Source organism: Ictalurus furcatus, chromosome 11, assembly GCF_023375685.1.
Source record: "Ictalurus furcatus strain D&B chromosome 11, Billie_1.0, whole genome shotgun sequence".
Taxonomy (NCBI): domain Eukaryota; kingdom Metazoa; phylum Chordata; class Actinopteri; order Siluriformes; family Ictaluridae; genus Ictalurus; species Ictalurus furcatus.
In genome coordinates this window covers 25281393-25305520 of record NC_071265.1, presented here as the reverse complement: position 1 = coordinate 25305520, position 24128 = coordinate 25281393, and the positions used below count along the sequence as shown (strand labels likewise).

The 24128-nt window shown below is 37.6% G+C and overlaps 1 protein-coding gene across 2 annotated transcripts; it reads left to right on the top strand.

Annotated features, from left to right (window-relative positions):
• Positions 1 to 1586: 1586 nt before the first annotated feature.
• LOC128614943 (FYVE, RhoGEF and PH domain-containing protein 5-like) lies at positions 1587 to 20130 on the top strand. Of its 2 annotated transcripts, none has more exons than XM_053636677.1 (21): positions 1587 to 1802; positions 2569 to 4987; positions 5627 to 5732; positions 5839 to 5897; positions 6535 to 6565; positions 6802 to 6908; positions 7011 to 7131; positions 8747 to 8822; positions 9139 to 9189; positions 9579 to 9637; positions 9928 to 9999; positions 10077 to 10145; positions 11232 to 11315; positions 11420 to 11499; positions 11604 to 11697; positions 14602 to 14739; positions 14829 to 14931; positions 15280 to 15395; positions 18062 to 18184; positions 18354 to 18496; positions 19107 to 20130. In XM_053636677.1, exons 1-21 carry the CDS (start codon positions 1793 to 1795, stop codon positions 19141 to 19143), a joined length of 4098 nt encoding a protein of 1365 aa, XP_053492652.1. In that variant the 5' UTR covers positions 1587 to 1792; the 3' UTR covers positions 19144 to 20130. The 2 variants fall into 2 exon arrangements, with proteins under 2 accessions (XP_053492652.1, XP_053492651.1); XM_053636676.1 differs by having other exon boundaries at positions 8744 to 8822.
• Positions 20131 to 24128: the final 3998 nt, after the last annotated feature.

Here is a 24128-nt window from a genome sequence, read left to right as displayed (position 1 = left end):
TGTGTCTCATTCACCCATTTACAGACACACTCACACACCAATGGTAGCAGAGCTGCCATGCAAGGCACTAGCTTGCCATCAGGAGCAACTTGGGATTCAGTGACTTGCACAAGGACACTCAGGCATGTGGAGTCATGTGGGCCGGGAATTGAAGTAACCCTACGATTAGTGGACAACCCGCTCTACCACCTGAGCCACAGCTACCCCCTCTCCTTCCAGAACATTTACACCAGATGGTGCTTGAGGATGTCCTGGAGGATCATCAAAGACCTCGGAAGCCCAAACAACAACCTTTTCCCACAACTGCCTTCTGTCAGATGGTACTGAAGCATTGGGGCATACACAAATAGATTCAAGACAGGCCGTAAGACTGCTGACTAACCGCACACTGAACTATTTGGATTTAAACTCCACCCTTTAAACACATTAAATATGTTTGTATTGAAATATTTGTGATGTTCGTAATGATTGTGGTACTAATGTGTTGGCTGTTGCTCTATTTTTTGTTATTCTTTTGAGAAGTTTGCAGTCGTGACATCACATGGTGGCATTGCTAGTGCATTTACAGTGGCATTTAATAGGAGAAAAAGATTCAATAATCTTAAAAATAATGGATAACACAAGGATTAGGTTTCAGCATTAGGTCTAAATAAATAAATACAATACAATACAATACAATCATTTGGACGTCCAGAATGTCATGTTGCTGTATGATGCACTTGTGCTGAGTTACGGCAATTAACCATGCTGAACCATGTTTGATCATTTGGGACATCTGATAGTTTATTAGTGACAGTAGTACATCTTATGTATATATGCCTAATGAATATGTATAACGTATTAGTCATGACAATTTTAATATATTATCGACCCTTATGAATAAAATAGTCCAAGCATTTTTAAATCTTCATTAAACATAATCAAGTAACAAACACGCATTATCACTATCATCAAAAACAGGTATTACAATCTTTATAACTAACCACTCATGCATTCTGTTCCAAAAGAGTTCAATATTACAAGTGTAGAAAAACTGTTCTTGAGTTTCAATTATCTTTTTAACAAAATGTACATACATTACTATCCAAATTCAACCTTACTCTTAATAATCAATAGCCGGAGCACGTGTCGTTTTTACTAGGTCGAGCTTATTTGGGGGTCGAGCTTCCTGTTTGATGCTTACTACATCCCCTTAGATGATGTCACATGAATGAAGTCACGTCATGTCTATCAAGCAGTTCCACTGCAAGGGACGAGAATCATTAGTTTTGACTTGGACTTATGAGACCATAAACTAAATGCCCCCGGCAAAAAAAAAAAAAAAAAAAAAAAAAAAAGATTTAATAAATGTAACTGATGCCTCAATAGCTGTATTCAACCTACTTTTTATCCTTGTGTAAACAATAAATATGACAATAAATCTAAATCTACCATGATGTTATTTCTGCAACAGTAAAAATATAAAAGATATACTGAATAAAAGAATCGACCTAAACAATTTGTTTACGTGCTGTTATTAGCTAAGGCAGACATCCTATAGCCCGCTATTTTTGCCGGTTATCTTTTCCTCAGGAAGCTCAGAGAGACAGGCGCCTCCCATCACACTCCCAGTCTCACCACTGCTATATCCCACTGTACTGCTTTATATACAATACTGACACAGGCTGTTCAACCTGTTAAACGGTATAACAATTATTTATATTTTGCTCATTATGTCTACGGATTTATTTTACCTTTAACTTGTGTATGAAACTGGCGTTTCCGGAGGATACCGCTAAATCATGTGGAAAATATGAGTGCAGGTAAGTTTGTTTGTTTATTTATTTATTTATTTATTTATTTATTTATTTATTATATCTAGCCTACTAAAAATAAAAAACAAATAACTAACAAAAAATAAACAGTTTTATGCTATCCGTATCAAGTTTTCATTTACTGTAATGTAAATGAAAAAATAAAAACTTCCAGAAAACTAGTTTTATGCTATCGGTATCAAGTTTTCATTTACTGTAATGTAAATGAAAAAAATCTTGCAAATTTTCTAAGACTGTTTATGGCATGGTAGAGAATGGTTTTACCTTTAACACAGATGTCTGTTTCTGCCAAGAAGCATAGTTTCTGCGATAAAAAAAAAAAGTGCAACACTGCGCCAAAATGTTATCTATGTACAACTGCTGACAGCACAAGCTCATTTAACTGATGCATAAAACGAGTGATTTATGGAGATTTTAGTGGATTTTTACATTGAGATATTTATTTTTATCAAAACTCAAACTGTTTTGTTTTTGTCAAAAGTTTTTTGTTGCGAATCTAGGTTTTTGATCCAAAAATGCACACAAGATGTGACTGAGATCTGCAGGGTTCATTATTAAGTAATCTGACTTGTGATCAGATTAAATCTGAATCAAATCTGATCAGATCTGGGGGGGTTTTCTCTATAGCTTGTACCTTTGATTGAGAATAGATATATTTTTTTATTTAATAAGAAGTATGGTGTGTTTGATCAGAGGAATCTTTGTATATACGCACTGCCTAAGCAATGCCTAAATCATCTCCTGTATGTTTCAGAATTACGGGAGCAGTACATGAATCCCAAAACCCAGATCCAAGCCCAGTGTCTTCCCAATGGGCAATTTGGTCTCCCAGTTCCTGGAAAATGCTGCCAGAATCAGGGATGTAAACCACCTCTTTTCTCCAAAGCAAGGTCAAACCCAACACAGGGTCAAGGTTTTAATAATTATCTGAAGAGACACATGAACAAAAACCTAAGGACTGCTAATTCAGAACAGCACGTACTGAAAAACTATAGGAAGGAAGTATGGACACCCTGGGAGGAATCACGACTGACTGAGGATGTGGAACAAAAACCATGGAAAGACATAAAATGTAAAGAGGGGTCTATGCAATGGGAGGCGCTTGCACAAGCAGATCAGGAAGAACAGGACGACATACTAGAACAGCTGGGCTGTGGGGAGGAGCTGGCACAGGAGAATGGGCTAAATTGGCAGGTGGGTTTAGAACAGAGGGAGGGATTTAACTTACGTGAAGGACAAGGCTCAGTGAAACTTCTCTCGGACTCCTACAGTAAAGCAGAGGAGGATATGCAAGGCATGGAGGGACAGCTAGATATAGAAGAGGAAAGGAAGGAAGTGGGTGTGAATAGTAAAAAAAGATCACTTATGACACCTGTTGATTCCATGCCCTCATCTACATACTCATTTCCTAAGCAGATAGTGCACAAAGATGGAATAAACCAAAACAAAACTCAGACACCGGTAATGTTGTCTGACAAAACATATACTAATGACCTGTTCACTGATCAAAAATTTCTAAATGGAATTTACCCAAATAATATTTACATAAATGGACTCGACACAGATGCTTTGACATCAGACCGAACCGACATAGTCACCATGTTCCCAGAGGTGTTTGATGCAGGTGAGGCATTGGCAGATGCTGATGGCTTTTCAGAGTGTGATCTCTTAGAACATACTGAACCCTCTTGGAAGTCAGGGGTTGAAGATGTGGGTGACTGTGGAGATACAGTAATGCTGTCTGTGGAAGAGGACTCAGAGATCTTGAGTGAATCATTATGTACTTTTGGGGAGGAGGGCAGTGAAGCGGCAGAGGAACAGGAACAAAAGGAGCAGGTGAAAAGCCTTTCATTGTACAAAAATTCTCATTCAGATCCAACAGTTTATCCAAAATCTGAGCGAGAAGCTGAAATACTCTCTGAGTTTTCTGATCATTGCTTCTCTTCATTATGCTCATCTGAGTCTGAGGTGACCTCAGATGAAGTAGAAAGAACTGAGACCAGACAAAATCATGAAAATGCTCAGGATGGGCCAGAAACTGAACAAGCTGTATCATCTGAGTTCAAAGCAGGTAACTGCAGTATAACTTCTATACCAAGTGTCTCCTCCATTGTGTCTCTACAACCTGAAGAGCAAACGTCACAGCAGATGCAAGAGGACCATCATGATGGACAAGAGGTAGAAGGAGAAGACATTCTATGTAGTAAGACAGTTATGGGAACAAAGCTGTTAGAAGAGCATGTGTATGAAGAAACTGAGCCAAAGTTCCAAACCAAAGACTTTTTGCAGAGCAGGAAATATTTAATGACGCGCTCCATATCTGTGGAAACCCCCAGACTGGATCCATTGAGTACCACAATATCAGGAAAAGGACGTTTAATGCTACACCCACAGTCGTACTACACACGACATAATTGTCTTGGAGATAGTTTGCCTGTTTTGACTGGTTCATTAGGATGTCTCTCACCAGGAAGTCCTTGCCCTCCTGCTATGGACATACCACCTCCTTTTGAGCTGTCTTCCATCACAAGACGACCAATCCGAAAGAGTACACCTGCTCTGCCAAATGATGTGACGGCCTGCAATAGGAAACTTGACTTTGGCCTTAAACGTTACTTCTTACCATTACGGTTTCTGAGGAAAACTGAAAGAAGGACAGATAGTCGCTCAGTGTCATCAAGGTCCTCTTCAGAATCAAGTCCACAGGGCTCTTGCCGGAGGTTAAATTTAATAAGGCAATGTACAGAAAGCCCTGAGCTTCACAGGGCACATGACAGTTCAGTACCGTCATCCCCATCTTCTGTTCGTTTACACAAGAACACACACAGGCCAGGTGTAAGCACACCTTTGAATAACAATTTTGGGTCAGCTAGTCCCAACTCATGGGATATGGTAAGAGTGGAGTCAGATAATTTGATCCACTCCCTTTTTCTACAACCCTTCCCCCTTTCCAAACCCCGGTCTTTCTCTTCCCCCAATGTGGACTCATCAATTTATGAGAATGTCCTAAACACAAGTCCCCACTATGAAAATGTGCAGGTCCGCCTCTTATCACCCTCCAATCAGAGTCAACGAAACCAGAGTTCAGCCAATGACACTGATGGTTACGTGGATATGAGCAGCCTATCAAGCTTTCAGAGCAAAAGCTCAGCAAACGAGCAAGAGACTGAGAGGTACATCTTTAAGTTTTTTTGGTTTACAGGCATGAAAATGAATTTTAGTTCAAATTAATCCAAAAACTACATTGGGAATTGGGATTGGGTTCCAGAGTGGTGCAACAGAAAAGCTTTCACCATATCAGTTGGAGATCACAGGTTTGAATCCCAACAATGCCAGAGCCACCCATGGCCAGGAGCCAAGGGAGCAGGATTTGCCCTGCTCTCTGGGTGGAAGGGATGGCATTCTCTCTCTCCCTTCTCAGTCACAATGACACTAGCCAATCATGGGTGAGCTCATGTATGAGGAAGAGCATAGATACCACTTTCCTCTGAGTGTGTTATGCTGCCCTATGATGCAGCATGAACAGCAATTCTGAAAGATGCAGTGGTCTTCAAACATTTTGGAAGAAGCACATGTTAGCTTTAACCCTCTTTGGCTGGTAGCTGTTGTATGATAGGAGAGAGCTAGTTGGTGGGTGGAAATAGGCAGATGACCAAACTTGGGAGAAAATGGGGGGGAGACTACATGATAATCCTGGTGTCTAGGTTAATCAGTTCATTGAATTTGTGTACATGTATTTGAATACTTTCAGGTCTGTGTGTGTGTGTGTCTGTGTGTGTGTGTGTGTATTGACTGTCTGTTCTTTTCTTTAGTGCTTACACAATCTGCTCTCCTATGGTGAGGTCAGATGGAACAGTGAGTGTATCTGTAGGTGTAGTCTGTACAAAAGAGGAGGAGAAAAAAGCACCTGAAAGACTGGTAAGCCCTGCATAGGATCCTATACGTGAGTCTGAGCCTATATTTGTCTATGTGTGTGTTAAAATATGAATTTTAACCAGTGCATTTTTTTTTTTTATGATTTCAGACTGTTAATTGTTCTAGAGCATTTTACACTGTGAAAGAGCTGCTGGACAGTGAGGCACAGTGAGTGCAATTATTTCAACAATTACACATAGAAATAATAACACTTTTGGAAGAAGTTAAAAGACATAGGGGTACATCGGAGAAGTGGATCTAGGAAACAAATATAGTATAGTATGAGAATAGAAAATGGCCAGTCCTGTGGAGGCCACACTTGGATGGGGTGGGGGTATCCGAAAATAACTGTAATGATCAGTGTTCACAGAATTAAGGCAACACTGCAAAAACAGGACCGCTAGATTACAATAGACCAAGACCCTGAGCAACTTTAGGGATGAGCCTGCCAAGCTGTGGTTGGTAGTTATTTGTATGTCAGTTTGTTATACTTTATGGACTGAAAGAATAATTTAGCCATTCATAGTTCAAACAAGGAAGATATTAACATTGCAGTAAAAAGAAGATGATAAGTGTTGTCATTGAGTCATAAGCAAATAAATTTAAGTTCTCATGTGCAAAGCATGTAGAAACAAACATTACATTTGTGCCACTTTAATTAGATTATGTTCGACTAAAGTGATTGTCTAAGCACAAATCTGTCTAACACTCATAGAAAAGTCCATAATTCTGTATTTCTTTTCGACCGATTTCTCTGCTGCCATATTACTTACCTTAAATGTTTATCTTTTTTTGTCTTTTTAAGGCATGTAAACACTTTAAACCTTCTAAATGAGGTATGTACTCTGTGTACTAAGTATGAGCCAGTGTATCATGGATATGATTACACTGTTTAAAAGCATTGTTATGTGAGCAGAGCAAGTAGAGCAATGTACGTTTAGAGTATTTACCTTTAGTTATTGCATCAATGCGAGCAGCATCATCTTGACCATATAACATCCTTTCCCATTTATAACAAATAATGTGCCTTTATGAGGCAGCAGAATTTACAGTGTTAATCGATGTTCTACAGACTTTAGGTGCAGATGAGCAGCTGATGAAACTTTGGAGTGATTTACACGCAATTTGTTCACTCCACCAAGACCTCCACGCTCAACTGGAATGCCGAATTAAAGAGTGGTAATAGACACAAGTCACAAATCCACACGTACATGTATCACACCAATTCACGTGTTTATATTTCTTTCTATTCCCAATCACTCCGTGCTTTTTCTTTCTCAGGGATCAGAAGGAAGGCATTTCTGACATTCTCTTGGCCAAGAAAGCAGAGTTTTCAGTTTTCTCTTCCTTTATTAGCCGGCATGACTCCAAAGTGAGGACTATGGAGCAGATGGAGAACACAGTAAGATATCACACATGTCTTTAGTTCTCCTGCACTTTTAACAAGACACTGCCAAATCCAGGGCATACTGAGTACAGGAGAACTGGTGACTGTCTATGCACATACAGTATATGGCTGTCCAACATATTATCTCATGTATCAGTCCAATGAGAGAAATACAACCAAATCATGTCATGGACCGGTGAATAATTTAAAATAAAAAGTGTACATTTAGGTTTAAATTTCTACAGGCACAGGTTGAAATTTGTAGGAATTAGACATAATATCCATTTATTGATTTTTTTTTTATTCTATTCAATTCAGTTTTATTTGTGTAGCTCTTTTATCAGGAAGACATTGTCACAAAACAGCTTTACATAAAATATATAAAATTATGAGTATATAATATATCGTTAACCTAAAAGTCAATGTTTAAAATTAATGAAATGACATTATATGAGATTTATAAATGAATTAAACGTTGAAACATTTTGCAGTCACCCATTGTTGATTTTTGAATCAGTCACAACACGGGAGGTGGGTTGGATGCAAGTGCAGGTATAATTTAATAAACAGTAAACAAAACACCAAACATAAACTATGAACTCAGGATACTAAAAAAGACACATGTACAAGAAGGCGTAACACACAAAACGACAACATAAGACAAGCAAGACAATGTGTGCGCTGCAAATTGTGACTTATATACAAGAGGTCATTAACCCCAAATGTGACTCAGGTGCAGACATACTTGTGACGTGGTACAGTGGTTGATGGGAATCGTAGTTTCGAGTTTGTTCTGGCATATCCATGACAGAATCAATCACACTACATACAAATTTCAGCTTTTACTGAAAACTAAACTAGACTTGATTAGATTGAGAGCTGTAACTAGAGTGATTGAGTGACATAGAGAGACATAAATATAGATAGGTTCCAGAGACTCACACTAAAGTTCACTTGGATACTGTAGACTTGTACGTGCTGCTGCTGTAATTATTAAGACTCTAATCAAAAATATGCAATGATGCTCAAACTGAACATTCTTTCAACACACTTATTACTGTCGAACATTTTAGTAAACGTTTGTAGAAGATATTTACAATCCCACTATCTGTGTTTCCTTTTGAGCCTGGTTCTTCTCAAGGTTTCTTCCTCATGATATCTCAGGCAGTTCCTTGCCACTGTCACCTCTGGCTTGCCCATTAGTGATGTCATTCTATATCCAGATTTCTATAAAACTGTTTTGTGATTTTGCTATTGCACTATGCAAATATAATTGAATTGAATCGAATTGAATTAAAAACTGGACCTGCAATATTTAGCTATTTGAAGGGGGACAAAAATTATGGATTTTGAGAAAATGTGTCCCTCTGTCTCCAGTGAAACCTACACACAATTAGCCATCTTCTAACTGGGAGGAAAAAGACCGTATCCCTCCACCCTAACCTACAGAGGGTTGCCAAACAAAGCAAGTGCTGTTACTGTGAAAACGTACTTAGGGACATAACAACAAATTAGGGGTGTATGGATATGTAACATGGCACATAGGTTATTGTTGTTTTGTTTGTTTTGTGCATGCAGTATTGCCTTTATATATGAATTTCCATAGCTTAGAGTCTCTGTCTCTCAGCAGCTGGACATCAGCGCTCTCAAACAGCAGTTGCTGAAAGTGATAGCACGAGTCCTACAATACCGCATGCTTCTAACAGGTAACATATTAAACTCAGTAGGTCTGTTTGTCTAAATATGTGTTAGCCATTCCACACATTCCACACAAGTTGCAAACAAACTGACCAGTAGCAGAACATCCAATGGGACACAAGACCTACTATATCCCAACTGCACCCTACACCAATGTAATAATTGCTTCTGTTTCCACTTTCGTTGTGGACCAACCGTTTTCTTACCTCAAAACTCCTCAAAATTAATATATAGTATATTGTTTGATATGTATTGTGTGTTCTGTTTCTGTGCTTTATTTAAAGTGTTTGTTTTTTTACACAACTCTCCATTTATCTTCATTAGATTATAAAAATAATCTCTCACTAGTCTCCAGAGAGTATGAGGATACACAAGGTAGGCAACGTGAACAGATCTACAGCCTTCATCATGCCTGTGTCTATGAATTACATTACATTACTTACAACAAAATACCAATTTCTTGAAGCAACATTTTTTAATTTAGGCCTGTCGTGTTTGTTACTTTATGTTTATTGTCCTTGTGGTAGCCAATTTCCCTCTTCTCTCAATGATGGGAAGGTCATTTGGCCTCTTATCTCCTAGTTTCTGTGTGACTCATTGAATAAGAGTACTGAAATTCCTCATGTCTCAGTTTCACTCCCATGTAAGGTTTGTCCCATGGGGGATGCAAACTTTTGCCCTCAGCTGTATCTGAATATGTTGTTCAAGGTAGCTATGGAAATCTAATCGTGCTTCCTTTTTTTCTTTTGAATGCTTTTTCTCAGCTGCTCTGTTGATGGTCTCGGATATAGCTGATCAGGCAAAGGACAGCCTCAAGAATGGAGTGAGTTGTATGCGCTGGGTGTGTGAGATTGAGTCAGTATGTGCTGAGCATTGAAAAAATCTAAAAATTAGTAGGAATTGGGGAATAATAACAGGTCCTGATAATCCATTTGTATGTACATTCTTTAAAAAATGTGGAGAAAAAAAAACCTAAAAAAGCAAAACCAAAATCATTTTGGTCACTTAGGTTAGAAGTGAATATAGCAATACTTGCAGTGGCTAACATATAGTGGGAAAAGTCCGGACAAGAATGTGTATAAGTACTCAGAAGTCTGCTGTGTGTTGTCTCAGGCAGATCTCATGCGTCTGGTCCATATCGAGCACAATGTTCAAGGACTAAAGAACCTGCTTCAGCCCGGGAGGGTGAGAGATCACATTACCTCCATATACTACCCAAATGGTTAAATTCTTATTGATGATGTAACCCTGTGTGTCTTTAGGTGTTTGTGAAAGAGGGAACCCTGATGAAGGTCAGCAGGAAGTGCAAACAGCCACGTCATCTATTCTTGGTTTGTTATTTATTAGGGATTTTGTGCTAAAGCCTTTACAACCCATTTGCTATTCCAGTCACTACTGACAGAACATATTTGTCAACAAAGGATTATTTATTGAGCCCTATTGTCTGTCGCTCTGCTTTTCCCACACCCCCACATGGTGATGTCCTTGTTTTTTTAGCGTTGGATTTCCTGGCAGGATGTTTTTCCCTCCGAACTGTATGTTGTTTGTGAGAAAGAGAGAGAGACGCACCTATTTATAACGCAGAACCTTCAGATAAGGTTTCAGAAAAATATGAAAATGTCAATTCTTATGATTCTATTTATTCTATGTATCGCAATGATAGTCTATTACCATTTTTAGGTTTTGGCTGGATGTTAAGTAGTTTATTTCCTTCATTCATTTATTCATTCATTCATCTTTAGTAACTGCTTTATCCTGGTCAGGGTTGCAGCGGATCTGGCGCACCCTGGATAGGACACCATGCACACACACACACACACACACATATTCACACACTCATTCACACTTTGGGGCAATTTAGAGTAGTCAGTCCACCTACTGGCAGTTTTTTGGGAGGTGGGAGGAAACCAGAGAACCCAGAGAAAACCTACATGGACATGTGAAACTCCACACAGACAGTAAACCAAGGCCAGGATAGAAAAAGGGAGTATGGAGCTATAAGGTGGCAATGCTGCTCACTTAGGGATTTTTATTTTCATAGTGTCTGGGTAAATATGATTGAGTGAGCTCACATTCTGGCAGAGAACAGCTGGATAAAAGGCCATGCGCACCCACTAATTAGCCACTACCATAGTTAGTAAGTGACATTAACTTAGATGCATATTAAATATTGCACTTTTTATAATGGTAGACATTTTGGGTGTCTGTAAATCATGATGTCCACACTGATCCATTTAACTTCAAATACTTTTCTTGCCCTCTTGTGGTGAAAAGTGTACAATACAGATCCAGACTGAATCATTAAACTATTACATTAACCCTAAGCAGTTATTTTATTAACCTTAAGCAGTTATTTTTATTCTCTAAGTCACTGTGTGCTGATATGTTACCTCTTTGTTTCATGTTTTATATTGCAGATGAGTGATATAATGCTTTACACTTACCCCCAACAAGATGGCAAATACAGACTCATTAACACTTTGGCACTGACAGGGATGGAGGTAATGTACGCAGTTGTTATCAAGTAATTAAGTTTTACATTGCTCCTGTTATGCAATTGACAGCCTTCCATAATGTTTATCTCCTCTTTCTGTATCTCTCTCAGGTTACTAGACATTTGATTGAAAATACTCAGAATGCCTTGAAGATTGAGGTGAAAGACATTAGTATCACACTTTTAGCAAGGTAAGATACACACTCTCTCTTTCTCACTCTCTCTCTCTCTCTCTCTCTCTCTCTCTCATACTTACCATCTCATATGAGTTTGATGTATATGTTCTTGTTTGCAGCTCTTCTATTGAGAGGGATAATTGGTTTGTTACGCTGAATCGGACAGTAGCTGACCTTGGCTCACTATTGATAGAACCCCCTGGCTGTTTTGAGGTAGAATATTTAGACAGGTTACTTCATATTCAAAGATGGAATGCTCAATTTTACACACACACACACACACACACATATATATATATATATATATATATATATATATATATATATATATGTGTGTGTGTGTGTGTGTGTGTGTGTGTGTTATTTAACATATTAATTAATATATATTATCCATATTATAGTATTTTTTAAATTTAATTACATTGATGGACATCACAACCATCATTATCAAAGTTATTATATTTGTTATTGAGTTTTTATAGTTATTAACCTGTTCGAATGGTAACTTGAATGGCGTTAATCCAAAAATTCAATAACTCAAAAACAAGTAATCTTATAAATAATGTCAACTTGGTCCTTGTGGTCATTCTCTTTCTGATGACAAAATGTTACAATTTTGAATTATGCTTTCAGATTCTGTTTGGATAATGTAAATGTAATGCAGTGCATTTTCAATGAATAACCAATATTCTTGCTCTTTAATGTGGTGCCATTACTTTAAAGCGCTGGAATTACTCATTGTTACTGGTGTCATAAGTATAAGCCATTACACCAGTGATTATGCAGTATGACTGTCTTGAGGGACAAGCTATTTTTCCAGTCCTCTATTTTTTTTATTGCTTAGGAACCTTTAAAGTTATACAATGTCATGTAGGGCTTCTTGAGATTTCTTAAGCTATGTCATGACAAATAATTTAAGGGACTGGTTAGTCACCATATTCTGAGAATGACTCTAAATGTATTCGGTTGGTGGAAAGTTCAGGAACAATATACAGTAAAACCTCTATAGTTCTATGACTTTCAATATATAGCTAAAACATCACATTTAAATATCAAATATTAAAATATCACAAATGTACACATTTAAAATATGTGCCTGGATTTAGGTTGTAGAGTTGTATCATATGTTCCTGTGATTTCTTTTCTTTTTTTTAAACTATACTGAAGGGGTCTGTGAAATTTATTTTACAGTTAAAGGGGTCTCTGGCTGAGAAAAGCTACAAAAAAAAAACCCTGGTCTATATTATTACATAAATTAAAGTGCACAGGATGCATGGTCATTCCCAAGGCCTGATGTTAACGGCTAGTTAGAAGATTGTTTATTATATTTCCAGCACTAAACATGCAAAAATACACCACTGGACATTATGTATGAGCTTATTGGAAAGCCATTTGTGGGCATTACAAAAAAAAAAGATTCTTTCTATACCAGAAACTTGTTATATTAACTGAAATGTTTTCCAAAAGCAGAATCTCCCCAGGTATTATAACAGATGGCTGTTGCAGAAAACTAAAATGCTCATGTTAGCCAAGTGTTTGCCAATTAGCACTTAACAACTCTGTTCTCTGTTGGCTGGATGTGCGAAAGGCCTTTATCACACCTCCCATTAACACACAAACTCTATGCACATTCTGTTTGTAAAACAGAGAATTTGAGTCAGCACCAGAGATAACTGTAATTGTCATACAGCTTGGAATGTGATCTGATTTGTCTGATTGACCTCAGAGGTGTACATACTACCTAACCACAGTCAGACATGTGGAACATCACAAGTGCTCTGTTTAACATGCTAGTGTTTGGGGCACTTGAAGGTGCTACGCTGGTGATGGCTCATGGAATAAAGTGTGGAAAAAGTGACACCCACTATTGTGCATGCTTTTGAAGGAATAAATGATACAACAGGCAGTATCTTGCAGTTGTCTTACTAATATTCATTGTAGTGTTCAAATGAGGAAAGCACTTGAAATATGATTTAAATTGTAGCTGTATTGTAGAAATGGGAACAGTAGGTTAAACTATTTAATTTATCTTACAGATTAGAAATAATTAGAGTCTTATCCAGTATAACATTAGGCCAGTGGTTCTCAAAGTGGGGTTTGTGATTTTATTTTCAATTGTTGTGTGGTGGAACTCACAACCCACCATTATCAAAATTATCTGGAAGCTTGGATCTGATCCGAATTCTTTGAATTCTGGTTTGTTTACGTGCTGCAGGTTTCTTTGAGATCAGTATCGAAAAGACCAATATTGTGATAATGATTAACGAATGATATATTGTGCTGCATACCTGGAGAAAACAAACGGCCGATAGACAGACAAAGCTGAGAGCTCAGAAAGTTAATCAGCGATAAGAGTGACTCTAAAGACAACATTACAAAGCCTGTTTATATTTCAGCGAAAATTCGAGCGAATTTTATATATATATATATATATATATATATATATATATATATATATATATATATATATATATATATATATATATCCATCCATCTTCTACCGCTTACTCCTTCTTCAGGGTCACAGGGAACCTGGAGCCTATCCCAGGGAGCATCGGGCACAAGGCGGGGTCCACCCTGGACAGGGTGTCAGTCCATCGCAGGGCACTTATATATATATATATATATATATATATATATATATATATATATATATATATATATATATATATATATATATATATAAGTAAATTAGGAATTTACAAGTGTATTACTGTAGGAGCAGTTTTGGTGTTTTTGGATACTGGAGTTTTACATTTTATTATAGTTTACCTACTATTTTCAATGAAATAAGGAAAGTAAGGCTATAAGTTATTGTATGCCTATATTTGTATTATAGTTGATACTAGACATACCAGGGCAGAGGACATGATGTACGGGATGCATAATCAAACACACATTCACACACTACGGATATTTTGGAAATGCCTACAATGCATGTATTTGGACGGGGGGGTAAGTACCTGGAGGAAACCCCCGAAGCACGAGAACATGCATACTCCACGCACACTGGGAGGAGGTGGGACTCAAGCCCCCAACCCTGGAGTTGCAAGGCAATCGTGCTAACCACTAACACAAACTAAGTGAGACTAGATTTCTGACAGCAGTTTTTTTTAGGTTGGGGAGAAGTCAGGGGTATGTCTCGGGGAGAACGCGCCACCTCTGGTCTCCGTTTCCCAGGTAGCAGTGTGTATGAACTGCCCTGTCCATTTCAGCCTAACACACAGAAGACATCACTGCCATGCCTGTGGAAAGGTAAATAAACACACAAAAGTACACACACACTTCAATGGTGTAGTTAACCAGATGGACGTAACATTTTCTTTGCATCTCATTGGTCACAGGTTGTGTGCAGAGACTGCTGCAGGAACAAAGTCCCCCTGAAATACATGAAGAACAGACGAGCCAAAGTGTGTGATAAGTGTTACAGTGAGCTTTGCAAGAATGGTAAGTATGTTCTGTATGTGCAGTGGTGAATTAAAAAATCTAAAGCAAAGCGTTAGGACAGTCATTAACCATAACATGTCCATAAACCGCAGTATGTCAGTGTTTAACAGTGTTAACGGTCAGCTGATGGCTATTGAATCTGAAATATATAAAGTGAACTGACTGACTTGAACTTTATCAAAGAATGAAAAGTTAAATGGTTAAACAAGCGCAGTAGCTTAGTAGGGGCGGTGGTAGCTTAGTAGCTTAACCCTCAACTGCTCAGATGTATAAATGAGATAAATGTAAGTCGCTCTGCCAAATGCTGTAAATGTAATGTAAACATTTCACCAAAATCCATGTATTCAGAAAGTGATGTTGCTATGCTAATGGAAAGCTCCAGTCGGCCACTGTCTGCCGTTTTCCAGAACATTCACCCAGCCAGTCTGTGGAGGAGCCGCAAAGGCCACTTATCCTTCAACCAGGTAACTGTTCACAGATCTGCATTTAATTCTGTTCATGATTGGTATTCAGAAGTTACGAATGCTGTTACACACATATCTTGTTATATATTTGAAGGCTGCAATTGTTTGTACTGTAAAGCCCAGAAGTAGAAAGAGTGCAAAACACACTGACTTGAGTAAAATGCTGATACTGTAGTAATAATTCACTTAAGTAAAGGTAAAAGTAGTGATGAAAAAAGTTACTGCAGTAAGAGTAAATAAATCATCTGGTGAAAAACTATTTGAGTAATTACTTTTACTTTTACTTACATTTCCAAATGACTTTTTTATATGTCTACAATTAAGATAACTAATAAGAAAAAGTTTTATATATTAGGAATGCATTCTTGAACAATCATCTTACCTAATCAAGTGAGTTATGCTGAAATAAACACCACTTCTATTATCAACAGTGTATAAAGAGGTAACTAGCTTATGTTAATTCATGTTTTTTTAGCTACATAGTTAGCTATCGAGCAAAGGTGCCACTTACATATTGAGCCTTATTTATTAAGCTGGATGTGAATGGATTTATTCTTGAATCATTTTCACAACAAATTTGGTATTCATGGAGATCCAGCAAATTTGGGGAAAATGTTCATAATCTACACTGGAAAAAAAAGCTCCTCGTGATCGAACTGAGTTACATTAACATAATTTGTTCTTGTACATCCAACGTGATTTGATCATATATTTCAATGGCCTGAATAAAAATTGAACTTCACACTCTCACCTGAGCTGAGGATTGAACCAAGGTTGTTGGCATTCTGCAACTGCCACATCACCGCTGTGCTATTCTACCACGTGCTTGGAGCATGTTAATTTAAATCCTATAGTTATAGTAATTGGTTTATGTTACTGTGAATACTATGAATTGATCATGCTCATTTTTACATAATTCAGTCTAATTCATTAGAAAGTTGTTTAAATTAAGTTTAGCATAAGCAATGAAATCACGTTGTGATAAGAATCGTAATATTTTTATGTAAACCATCCGTAAAATATTTTCTTACATCTAACCGACCACATATTCCATTTTTTTCAGTGTACTCATGCTCCAGAGTGTGTGAAAATCTACGCATAAGAAGACTAACTAATGTAAACCTCGATTGATCAGATTCAAATCATATCATTTGATTTTATACGTTTATAAGTAGATCGCTTATTTATTTCAATTACACACACAAATTTTTTTATATTTTTATAATCCTGTTGTTTCATATAAATGGCAAAAAAATAAAGACTGCAAGCCAACCCAAAATCCACTTTAAGACAAATAAAACGTCATTCAATGAACGAGAAATGCCACTGTATAAAAGGAAGATGGGCTGTTCTGTGCATTCGGTAGCCGGAAGCTGAGGCAGTGCAAATGGCAGAATTGATATTACTGGAAAAGTTAGCACAGACATGGCTAGGAAGGATACAGCTATTTAGGGACCGGTATGATTTTTTTTTTCGGAAGATGAAAGTTGCTTTATAAATTGGTTCCGCCTCGTCATCTTCATTTTAAAGCTGTGTAATACTTTGGAGCCAGCTCTATTTCAGCTGACAAAAAGATCCTGTGACATTCCCCTGCATGTCCAAGTTTGTCTGTGTTTGGACTTCTTGATACTAGCATGTTTTCAAGAGAGATAAGTGACTGAACTGATGTCTTAACCTACAATGTTCCTGGACCTATCAGCGCACATTCCTCCTTCATCCCTAACCTGATGCGGTTACCACATGTAAAGCAAAGGTTTCTGGCATAAATGGGAAAAATTCAGTCGTCTGTTTAATACATCCATAGCAAGCTTTATTGTCATGTTTTCACATTTTGCAGTGATATTGCTGAGTGCATATTTGCTTTAAACTATTCATATCACTTAGATGCTGCAGTTTCCTCATATATATATATATATATATATATATATATATATATATATATATATATATATATATAAACTAAGTATGAAATATTTTGGAGAACAGTTTGCTAAAAAGTGTTCATTTCCCCTATGTATGAGGGGTAGTTAGCTAATGTAGTTAGCTAATGGCCTACCTGTACATTTTACCACAGATTGGATTCTGAGCTGTAAAAATGCTGATATCTCCATGGGTTTTGGGTCACATAATTTGCAGAACATTATTTCGCTTTATATTTCCTCTGTCTCAAACATTGCTACTGCTTTCTAAGCATTTGACAGCTGAATTGCAGTCTTTCTGCAGGATACTGTGTTTTAATTGGCTTACAGTCTTCCAGGGTTAAATGCATTTTTTTACTCAGTAACAGCGATCAGAAATCAATGTAGCAAAAAGCGTTCATCCTATCATCATGAGACTGCAAGTTTGAATCCGATCGATGTCACAGCTATCGGTGGTCCGGAGCCAAGGGAGTGAAATTACCTTCGCTCTATGGGTGGATTGATGGCATTCTCTCTTTCCCCTCTCCATCACGGGCATCAGTGAGCCCATGTATGCAGAAGAGGGCGGATTTACTCTGTGTTTTTTATGCTATCCTGTGACACAGCATGAACAGTATTTTACTGGTTTCATGTGTCTTACGGGAAGCCTGAACATTAACAGTAAATATAATATCCTGGTTTTTGAATATGAGAACACTAAAGTGTAATTTATCTTTCAAAGGCTCTGTCTTTTCTAACATTGTGCAGGTAACAGGATCAGATGGTGAGATGAGTGGGACTCTGCAGAGGAGTCGAAATAGTAAGCGAAGCTGGAAGAGTCTGTGGTTTCTTCTTAAAGATAAAGTGCTTTATACATATCCACAGCCTGAGGTAAAATACACACGCACATTCATAATTCAGTCAACAACATAATGTAGAATTTAATACTAAAAAAGGAAGAAAATATTTATTATAAAACTGCATCTTTCCCTCCCTCTCTCTCTCTCTCTCTCTCTCTCTCTCTCTCTCTCTCTTTTCCTTCCTCTTCCTCTCTTATTAGGAGAGGGTTGCATGTGAGTCCCTTCCTCTTCTAGGTTTCTCAGTAAAGTCTGAGAGTGAAGGAGCGAGCAGTGTGTTTCAGCTCTACCACAACACTACACTCTATTACACATTCAAGGCTCAGGATACACACACAGCACAGAGGTAAAACACACATCACTCCATGCATCTATGGGTTATTCCATCTCAAGTGGTCCAATAATTTCAAAGTTGGTTTCTTGACCGGTTTGAATTTTTCTTTTTTTTCGAGTGATTACCTCTATGTATTGGTATTGCAAAACCACCATTCATTTTTTTTTAATTTTTTTTTTACTTTGTTTATAACTACGATGGCCATCTTAGTGTCATGGCACAGAACAAACTTTGGTTATACATCTGTTCACAGAAACCTCAGTCTCTTGGCTCAGGATGGTCTTCGCTCCTTGGAACAAAAGCTGATCTCTAGAGCACATTACAAGGGACATGAACATACAGTATATAAACATTTTGAACATTCCTGTTCTATAGCCATAGAACTTAAGTCCAAATATAATGCTCAAAGATTGCTGATAGTTCGCATTTAGGGTCAATTTATAATGGGAACGGTTCGAGTCTGGTGATTTTGCAATGCCAATACATAGAGGTAATCGCTCAAAAATATTAGGAAAATTAAAAACATTTGAGCAACCTGCATTGGACCAATTAAGATGGAATGACCCCTACAGTGGAATGGGCCAATCACACATACTAATTGTATTTGTATACTGTTTCTAAGGTGGGTGAGTGCCATGGAAGAGGCCACAGTCCTATAGCAGCTGCCAAAGCCATACATGAAGAACTGCACTGATGTGATGGAAACTTAAATCCATCCAAACATGAGCTTCTTTCCTTCCAAAGATGAACTATCATCACAAGACAAGTTTTATGATGGGTTCAACTAAGTCCTGTTATTTATTAGCAGAGAAGGAGGCACAAAGCCAAGAAACACCATGTCCTAATTTCCTAACGCAATAATAACATTTACACATTAACATTTTATTTCCTTCCGGTGAACAAAATGGATAGTTTTGATCCTCTGTGTAAACTTATTGCTAAAATTTAAATCATCACAAGTGCCATGTCAAGACAAATTAAGCATTTATTTCCAAACACAGAACCACAGGTGCAAGCTGCACAAATTGCTATATCTATATAGGATTACTGATCATTTGTTCATTTGTTGTGTTCTCATATTTATAAATGTAATTAGTGTATGTTTTATATTAATTGCATCTTGTAGCAGGACCCACTGCAATTGAGACTTTTGGGTTTTCCATAATAAACATTTTAAATGAAAGGATAAGCATTCAAAAATCAATTAGTCTGTCTACATTATGTGCAGTTCGTCAAATCATTTATATAAATCTACAATAAAGATGATTTGTAAGCCTGGCTGGTATATTTGCTGGGGAAATTATAATGCATATAGATTTTTTACACACAGTAAGCAGTATGCAAACAAAGGAATTTATTATCCTTGGAACATTAGGCATGAATACACACCAGTCCATCAGATGCCAACATGCACACACACACACACTCACACACTCATTCTCACCTAGACGCCTGTTTATGACAGAATGTTTTTCTTTCTTTGAAGTTATTAGTCATAAAATTATGAAAGTTGGAGGCCTTATTGCTTGGTTTCAGTATGACTTCCTTTGACCTTTTAGTACAGAAACTAAGGCAGGTTTAAATATCAGTCTGGTTTACAGCATTCAAAGTTAAAGGCCATCTTTAGCTGTATGCCTTTTTCTTAGCAGTGTTTTTTCCCTCAGTGCGTATTTTCAGACCACGTCTTTGACGTCTTCTTCATCAGATATAGATCACACTTAGGGGATAGAGGATTGCTGAGGGGTGGTGTTTGCACCCCTAGTGAATGGCACAAATAGCACTTTTATTCCTATTATGTAATACAATTGGCACATGAAGTGGGACTATTCACAGCTCTGTACTGTAGTGCCCTGTGCAACCTGTGGGTGGCAGAACAAAACAAAACCAACCCCACTTTAGAAAAAGTGTTTCTCTATATGACACATTGCTATGATCATGTATATGTAAGGTTATAATAGTAACTTGCGCTGGCAGTCTTCATGTGTCTATGCACGTTATTTATGTGATGACATTCTTTAATTAAAATCTGTACAGAAAGTAATTAAAAATGAGTGTTTAAAAGATGGAAATTGGGAGTGTGAGGAGAGGCGGGGCAGTGCTGTCCTGTTTCCTAGTTCCCGTGAGATTATCTGACCCAGAATGGAGGGATAAAAAGGGGGTGAGAGAAGAGAGGTGTTTTTTTTTATTTTTTTCCTGAGTACCTGAAAGTTATGGACACCTTGCCCCAAATAAGACACACATTCATCATTTTAACTCCCTCTCTACTTTCCACTTTTTCTCTTCTGCGTCACATTCTTATTCTGCTCAGTCTGTCTCCTCATTCCCTTCCAACCTATCATCTTCTGCTCTGCCACATGCTCAGAGCTTAACTGTACTTCATGTGTGATTCAGTATGTCACTGTTATTTGCTCAGCAATAAGAATCACATTTAAATGCTGCAATGCTACAGTTTTAATTAGGTCGGGGGGAATAAATGTCCATTAGTTACACAGATTACATGCATGCATACATTGTATAAACCAAGAATTTTAAGTGTACTGTTGAAAGTCTGATTAAACTTGAGATTAAGTCTGTAGTTTACTGCTAAGTCGTCGTCGCCCCCCCCCCCCCCCCCCCCCCACACACACACACTGCATCTGTAAGTAAATGCTGTACAAAATCAAATGTGCCATTGCACTCAATTTGTAGTAACCAGTCATTTAATTTACTAGTAATATATATTAGTTACCAGGCAATTTGACTACTATTACCTCAGGTAATCATATAATGTAATATAATATAATATAATATAATATAATATAATGTAATAGCTGCTGGGGGGCATAGTGGCTTAGTGGTTAGCATATTAGCCTCCAGGGCCAGAGGTTTGATGTTCTCCCCATGCTTCAGAGGTTTCCTCTGGTACTCCAGTTTCCTCCCCCAGTCCAAAGGCATGCGTTGTAGGCTGATTGGCATCTCTAAATTGTCTGTAGTGTGTGTGTGTGTGTGTGTGTGTGTGCAATTGTGTCCTGCAATTGGTTGGCACCCCAGCCAAGGTGTACCCCACCTTGTGCCCCAAGTCCCCTGGTATATGCTCCAGGCTCCCTACAACCCTGTGTAGGATAAGGGGTACAGAAAATGGATGGATGTATATTTGCTGCTATAACATTGGTTAGGAACAAAATCAGTCAATTCCTGTATAGCATAAATTGAAATTCTAATTGTCAAAATGCTTTGTCAATTTTGTGTTTCATTACGAAAAGCTAGAGAGAAAACTTGTGTGGAAAAGCAATGCAAAAATGTATAAATTGTACCATTCATTAGGGGTAGACACCACCCCTCACCAATCCTGGATCACCTGGGAAGATATTTTTGACAAAGAGGACGTCAGAGACATGGTCTGAAAATGTGAGCGGTGAAAAAAAAAAAACCCTGCTAAAGACAATGCATCCATTTGCCACAAATGCATGCAGCCTGAATAATGTTGTAACCTAAACTACTATTTGAACCTTCCTTAGTTCCCGTGAAAAAAAGGTCAGATGAAATCATGTAAAAGTCTGTTGAAAGCATAAATTATTCATGTATTCATGAATAACTATTTTATCCTGGTCATGGTGGAACTACACCCTAGAGGTGATGCTCATCCATCACAGGACACCATGCACACGCATTTACACACTCATGCACAAAAAGGGCCAATTCACAGCAGCCAATCCACCTACCATCAAGTTTTTGGAACATAGGACTCAATCGATTTCAGATTAACACCTTTGTAATAAAGTTGCTAACATACGGTATGTGTTTCATCATGAAATGTTAGCGAGACAAGCCCTGTGTAGAAAAGAAAACCATATAAATATAATAATAATATATAATATATAAATATATTAAAAACTAAATTCTAATTCTTCATATAGTGTTGTGTCTGTTTTTAATGTCTATATACTAGGCTATATTTAATCTGCTAAAAGCATATTAAAAGTTTCTTAAGACCATGGATTATGTGTATGACATTATAAAACCTGGTGACTCATGACCATGTAGTATGTTTATCATACCTGTAATTAGGCAATTAGAAATGAATGAACAAATTATGCTCACAAACTCCTTCTCTTTCTATTTTCTATTCTTTTCTGAGCCCCGAAAAGCCATAAAATAAACAAGCGCATGAACTCCACATCAAATTTGCTCTTCATGCTAATTATTTGAGAGCATTAGCAGGAAAATGCTAATGACTCAGCGGCTCTGACAGTTCTATGAACAAAAAAAAAAGACTTTTTAAATATCATGAGAATAAAAGTATCTGGCTATAATAGAAAAACAAGGCTTGCATTTTACTAGATATGTTGCATAAGTAAATGTCAAGGAGAACAGGTTAATATTGTGCTTACGATACATACATGTAACAGAACCTTATAATGAACCTGTAAAAGTTGTGCACGATAGAAAAGATCTTTCACTTACGGGTGTGTATGTGTGGTGTGCTACACAAGTATGTAAACCAAAAGACATGTATGCACTTACCAGGCAAATGAGTTATGACAGGGTTAAATAAATGGAGGAGAAATGGACAGAGTGTATATGAGTATGAGAGAGAGGCAAAAATGGAAAAAAAGGGAGGGCAGTACTGTCAGAATGACATTGTCCTGGCATTTCTGGGTCTTTAAAATGCCTTATGTTCCTCTGCATTGCAGTACAGAAGGTGGGGTGTGTATTTTTTTTACAGGTAAAACCCAGTTTGTTCCTCTGCTCATATAGTACTGGCAGTCCCACACTGTTATTTATTGTTACATGTGGGAACACCACACTACATGCATATTAGTAATGTCTGGGTTTTTGGTACCACTTGAAACAGGTACAGCTAAGGCCAAACACCTGACCTGATTTCAGTGGAATAAAGGTTATGACACAAATCTACTGGACATTTTAAATCATTTATTTAAACTGTTTTAATACCGAACTGTCCTCCAAATAGCCTAGCATTCTGTAATACTGTCTAGGCACCTGGCCTGTGAATGTAATTTTGAAGATTTTTTTCCCCAGTCCTTTGTGGAGAGACCAGCAGTTCTACTGAATGGTGGAATGCCTTCAAAGATATATATTTTTAACCTACCTTACTGCATGTAGCCATTTTCTGTTTTATGAACATTTTGAGGTTTTCCTTCTAGTCATGTTACCCAATGGCTGACTCATGCACAAACCAATGTTTTTTTCCAGCCTAGTTTGCCCTGACCTTTTGCTTGATCAAGAGCATGCTTCAATTTTATTCTTAAAATATACTCTATTTCAGACATCTATTTGAGTCTTTTGCTTCTTTTTGCATTCCTGACCCTTCTCTGGCTTTGAGCTGAGGAACTATTTCTTGTCCTCATTCGGAGCAGCAGAGAAGGGGAGCTGGCTTCTTCTGTTGAGAGTGTGCAACATCAGAGACGACATCACTCATTGGCCCTGCACAGAATGTTTAGAGAATTCTCCAAACTGTGTGTTGATGAATATGTGTTCAAGTTAGGGATTATGTAACACTCAACATTTTACTAGGTATGATATATTAAACCCAGGTTTCCTAAAGAACTGCCTATCATCATTTTCTTGTATGTGAATGGGACAGGGCCATTTGAACCCAGGCATGGTTTGGACTCAATTTCAAGTTTTACAACCTTGTGAT